This window comes from Chiloscyllium punctatum, chromosome 1 (genome assembly GCF_047496795.1).
Source record: "Chiloscyllium punctatum isolate Juve2018m chromosome 1, sChiPun1.3, whole genome shotgun sequence".
Taxonomy (NCBI): domain Eukaryota; kingdom Metazoa; phylum Chordata; class Chondrichthyes; order Orectolobiformes; family Hemiscylliidae; genus Chiloscyllium; species Chiloscyllium punctatum.
The window spans coordinates 167,435,279-167,441,488 of record NC_092739.1 but is presented as its reverse complement, the minus strand read 5'-3'; the positions used below and the strand labels follow the sequence as shown (position 1 = coordinate 167,441,488).

General features: G+C 48.4%; 1 protein-coding gene across 1 annotated transcript in view; it reads left to right on the top strand.

Moving 5' to 3' along the window:
* Positions 1-2,049, top strand: part of LOC140480658 (galectin-3-binding protein-like) — a 7,478-nt gene extending 5,429 nt beyond the window's left edge. Inside the window, exon 2 of the mRNA XM_072575821.1 lies at positions 122-2,049. Within this exon, the coding sequence (XP_072431922.1) occupies positions 122-1,205 (1,084 nt within the window). The 3' untranslated portion in view covers positions 1,206-2,049. The remainder of the gene's footprint in view (positions 1-121) is intronic.
* Positions 2,050-6,210: the final 4,161 nt, after the last annotated feature.

Here is a 6,210-nt window from a genome sequence, read left to right as displayed (position 1 = left end):
TGTCCTTGTGATTTGGGAATCTGTGTTTTGGGATGCACTTGATTTTGTGTTTGGAGTTTTAAAGGTGAGGGATGACCTGGAATAACATTCACTTCCTTCTCTGCTTGGTGTCTCGGTTCAGGTATTTTTACACCAGGAAGCTGTACGTTAAACTGTTGTCCGTCAAGTGCCTTCACAGAATGGCGTCCAATTACGGTGTGACTGCAATTCGTGATTACTGCGACAAACTGTTCTACAAACTGCTGCCCCAGGACCCTTCCTTCAAACACCAACTGGAGCTGTATAAGTACGCTGAGCTGGTGAACGATCTCTACCTGCAAGCGATCTGCCTCCAGTACTTTGCTTGGCACTGTGAGACCTTCACTCGGTCAGAGGTATGGTACCAAATGTCTGCAGCTGAGCTGGACGCATTGCTGCAGAGATCTGACCTGGTTATTCAGGATGAGTTCACCCTGTTCCAGGCTGTCGAGGCCTGGATCGTTTCGAATGAGCAGACAGCGTTAACTGACCAGTTAATGGGGAATATTCGGTTCCATATGATGACCCCAGAAACATTGATTTCCATCCCCACGAACTCAAGCCTCTACCAGCTCTCCCAAAATATCTTCATCCCAAAACTCCTGCAAGCATTTGAATTCCATTCTGTTCCTGTGCAAAAGTTAAAATATTACAGAAATATCTCGGATCCTCAGTACCATCCCAGAACCTACACTTCGTCAGATTGGAGCACCATTCTGCCCATCACCTCCCCTACTGGAGCCTCACCAAAGTCTCTCTATGTGAGTCAAGCCCCATACCGTGGGAGGAGTGTGTGGTCTGATTATAGCTACAATCCCAATCACTCGTCCCCCAGCTCCATCTTTCAGACACCTGAGCACACCAGCCAGCTGTACAGCTCAAGGAAGCTCTCCTGGTCAGCTTGGTATCACAAGAGTGCTCTGAGGTGTCGAAACAGTAATGTCATCTGTCCCTACGACACTTACCCAGTGGCTGCACTAACCACTGCCTCCTACAGCATTCCAGCATCCATTACATACCACAACCGCGTGCTCTTGCTCTGTGATCATCACCACGTTGCCTTTGTACAGGACATGAAGAACTCTACAGCAGTAATCCCCTCACTCAATACTACCGGCCTCTTCCTATTCCCTTGTAACACAGGAGTGAATTCCATTAGCTTTGTAGTCAGGCCAATTTATAACTGACCCTTCTGGGTCACCCAGATGTACCATTCAATTGGTCAGACTCTCCACAGATCTACCTGCTCACTCCCCTTCCTCTGTTCTCATGAGAAATCCTCCTGATTCTGCCCAGAACGAGCCCACATTTATTTCCGTTAATGTCTGACCTGTGGAGAGGAGCAGGTGGTTTTAGAGGGTTTCTTTGTAATTATACACTCAAACTATTCTTGCTTCCTCAGGCCATCTTTGCTGTGTTGGAAAATCCTCCCAGTCCTCAGCTTCACAGCCACTTCTGGTAAATTTATTGGCAGTTTCTTTAATCCTTTGAGAGTCCTTATCTCTGTTTTTTCAGGTGTAGTTGCTTGTTATTCTTTGAGGTTTACGTCCTGATTGAAGGTGGACTTGCTGTAAACTGTCATTGTTTTCTCAGAGTGTCCACGTCCAATAGACCATTGTACCTTGGAGTAAATTGGTCCAATCCACCAACCCTCTCTGTTATTATAAAATTGCCATCCCTCTGGTCACTGGGCCCAAAGTCCTCTCCCACTGTCACCTCCATCTCCTGACCGGCCCTGTTTCCCAAGCCAAAGGTCAGCTTTTACCCCTTCCCCAGTGGGACCCTCTATACTCTAGAACACAGAACATAGAAAGTTTAAACTCAGGGCTGATAGATATAGGTCAGATGTTCAGAGGTAGTTTCTTTACTCAGAGAGTAGGAAGGGTATGGAATGCCCTTCCTGTAACAGGAGTAGACTCACCGACTTTAAGGGCATTTAAATGGTCATTATTGTGGTTCTGTTCGCCGAGCTGGGAATTTGTCTTGCAAACGTTTCGTCCCCTGTCTGGGTGACATCCTCAGTGCTTGGGACCCTCCTGTGAAGCGCTTCTGTGATTTTTCCTCCGGCATTTATAGTGGCCTGTCTCTGCCGCTTCCGGTTGTCAGTTCGAGCTGTCCGCTGTAGTGGCCGGTATATTGGGTCCAGGTCGATGTGTTTGTTGATAGAGTCTGTGGATGAGTGCCATGCCTCTAGGAATTCCCTGGCTGTTCTCTGTTTGGCTTGCCCTATAATAGTAGTGTTGTCCCAGTCGAATTCATGTTGCTTGTCGTCTGTGTGTGTGGCTACTAAGGATAGCTGATCGTGTCGTTTCGTGGCTAGTTGGTGTTCGTGTATACGGATCATTAACGGTCTTCCTGTTTGTCCGATGTAGTGTTTTGTGCAATCCTTGCATGGGATTTTGTACACTACATTAGTTATGCTCATGTTGGGTATCGGGTCCTTCGTTCTGGTGAGTTGTTGTCTGAGCGTGGCTGTTGGTTTGTGTGCTGTTATGAGTCCTAGTGGTCGCAGTAGTCTGGCTGTCAGTTCAGAAATGCTCCTGATGTATGGTAGTGTGGCTAGTCCTTTGGGTTGCGGCATGTCCTCGTTCCGTTGTCTCTCCCTTAGGCATCTGTTGATGAAATTGCGAGGGTATCCGTTTTTGGCAAATACCTTGTATAGGTGTTCCTCTTCCTCTTTTTGTAGTTTTGGTGTGCTGCAGTGTGTTGTGGCCCTTTTGAATAGTGTCCTGATGCAACTTCTCCCATTCCTAGACGTGATGGTACAGAGAACACCGAACGGAGAATTCACCACAAAGGTTTACAGGAAAGTCACACACACAGACCAAGTCCTAAACTATGAAAGCAACCACCCCAACACACACAAACGAAGTAGCTTTGGGGCATGGAATGCGCTGCCCGAGGGAGTGGTAGAGTCAGAATCATTGGCGACCTTTAAGCGGCATTTGGATAGGTACATGGATGGGTGCTTAATCTAGGTTAGAAGTTCGGCACAACATCGTGGGCCGAAGGGCCTGTTCTGTGCTGTATTGTTCTATGTTTTATGTTCTATCCTTAGTAGCCACACACACAGACGACAAACAACATGAATTCGACTGGGACAACACTACTATTATAGGACAAGCCAAACAGAGAACAGCCAGGGAATTCCTAGAGGCATGGCACTCATCCACAGACTCTATCAACAGACACATCGACCTGGACCCAATATACCGACCACTACAGCGGACAGCTGGAACTGACAACCGGAAGCGGCAGAGACAAACCACTACAAATGCCGGAGGAAACAACACAGAAGCGCTTCACAGGAGGCTCCCAAGCACTGAGGATGTCACCCAGACAGGGGACGAAACGTTTGCAAGACAAATTCCCAGCTCGGCGAACAGAACCACAACAACGAGCACCCGAGCTACAAATCTTCTCCCAAACTTTGAAATGGTCATTAGTTGGACATATGGATGAGAATGAAAGGGTGTAGGTTAGATGTTAGTGCATCTGGATCAGATTACTTACAGTGTGGAAACAGGCCCTTCGGCCCAACAAGTCCACACCGACCCGCCGAAGCGCAACCCACCCAGACCCATTCCCCTACATTTACCCCTTTACCTAACACTACGGGTAATTTAGCATGGCCAATTCACCTGGCCTGCACATCTTTGGACTGTGGGAGGAAACCGGAGCACCCGGAGGAAACCCACGCAGACACGGGGAGAACGTGCAAACTCCACACAGGCAGTCGCCTGAGGCGGGAATTGAACCCGGGTCTCTGGCGCTGTGAGACAGCAGTGCTAACCACTGAGCCACCGTGCTGCACGTTTGTATAACTCTATTGGAGTGGTTGCACCCATCTTGTTTTTGAGCTGTACCCATCCTGTGTCCGTGGATGAACCCTCCCTCTAGTATGTCCTGTCTGATTGCCGATGGAACATTCTCCCTGATTAGTAATGAAACCTCTCCACCTCTTTTCCTTTCCTCTCTACCTTATCTAAAACAACAAAAACCCTGGAATGTTGAGCAGCAAGTCCTCTCCCTCCGTCAACCCAGTCTCTGTACTGGCCACAACATCATATTCCCACGGTACTGATCCAGGCTCTCAGCTCGTCTGCCTTACCCATAATATTCCTTGCATTGAAATAAACATGCTCAGCCTATTAACACTATCGTGTTCATTTATCTGTCTCTGCCTGTCTTTCCTTTCAGGCAGAATGGTGGCTCAGTGGTTAGCACTGCAGTCTCTGCCTGTCCTTCCTTTTCAACTGACTGGCCCTACCATCTACCTTCCCTGAGATAATGTGATGCTCTGGTTCCCAGTCCCCTGCCACTCCACGTTAAATCCTTTCAAGTTTCACAACATCTTTCCGATAGGAAGGAGACCAGAATTGCATGCAATATTCCAACAGTGGCCTAACCAATGTCCTGTACAGCCGCAACATGACCTCCCAACTCCTGTACTCAATACTCTGACCAATAAAGGAAAGCATACCAAACACCTTCTTCACTATCCTATCTACCTGTGACTCCACTTTCAAGGAGCTATGAACCTGCACTCCAAGGTCTCTGTGTTCAGTAACAAATCTCATTATCCCAATGACGAGTCAGAATACAGGAAGGAGACCGAGGGCTTGGTGACCTGGTGCAATGAGAACAAACTCTCTCACAACTTCAGCAAAACTAACAAACTGAGAGAAAGTAGGAGAACACGCTGCCATCTACATCAGCGGAGTAGAGGCTGAGAGGGTGAAGAGCATCCAGTTCCTCAGAGCGATAATAACCAACAACCCGCCCTGGATTTCCCACGTAGATGCGATGTTTAAGAAGGTACAACAACGCCTCTTCTTCCTCAGGTGCCTCAGGATATTCAGCATGTCCATAAGGACCCTCACCAACGTCTACAGATACACCATTGAGAGCAGACTGTCTGGGTGTATCACAGCCTGATACGGTAACAGATCTACCCAGGACCGTAACAAACTACAGAAGGTTGTGTGCACAGCCCAGACCATCACAGAATCGACCCTCCCATCCATGGACTCCATTTACACAGCTCACTGCCACAGAGAGGCTGCCAACATCATCCAAGGCCCCTCCCACCCCAGGAATGATCTCCTCCAACCTCTTCCATCAGGCAGGAGATACAGAACCTTGAACACTCTCACCGACAGGTTCAGGAACAGCTCCTTCCCGCCCGGCCGGCCGTTATTACACGGACAGATGGACTCTCTAACCTGCAATAATATTAATGTTGACCTCACCTAGTACGTGCCGTGTACAGTGTAACCTGTACACCTTGCTCTGTCTGAATACCTGATCATCTGTATGGCCTTGTTTGGTGCTCACAAACAAAGCTTTTCACTGTAATTAGGGACAAGTGGTGGCAATAAATTAAATCCAATCAATCTCCTTCTCCAGGGTGAACACTGATGTAAAGTACTCAGTTAGGGTCTCACCCACATCCCCCATGTCCTTCTCCAGGGTGAACACTGATGTAAAGTACTCAGTTAGGGTCTCACCCACATCCCCCATGTCCTTCTCCTGGGTGAACACTGATGTAAAGTACTCAGTTAGGGTCTCACCCACATCCCCCATGTCCTTCCCCAGGGTGAACACTGATGTAAAGTACTCAGTTAGGGTCTCACCCACATCCCCCATGTCCTTCTCCTGGGTGAACACTGATGTAAAGTACTCAGTTAGGGTCTCACCATCCCCCATGTCCTTCCCCTGGGTGAACACTGATGTAAAGTACTCAGTTAGGGTCTCACCCACATCCCCCATGTCCTTCTCCTGGGTGAACACTGATGTAAAGTACTCAGTTAGAGTCTCACCCACATCCCCCATGTCCTTCCCCTGGGTGAACACTGATGTAAAGTACTCAGTTAGGGTCTCACCCACATCCCCCATGTCCTTCTCCAGGGTGAACACTGATGTAAAGTACTCAGTTAGGGTCTCACCATCCCCCATGTCCTTCTCCTGGGTGAACACTGATGTAAAGTACTCAGTTAGGGTCTCACGATCCCCCATGTCCTTCTCCAGGGTGAACACTGATGTAAAGTACTCAGTTAGGGTCTCACCATCCCCCATGTCCTTCTCCTGGGTGAACACTGATGTAAAGTACTCAGTTAGGGTCTCACCATCCCCCATGTCCTTCTACTGGGTGAACACTGATGTAAAGTACTCAGTTAGGGTCTCACCATC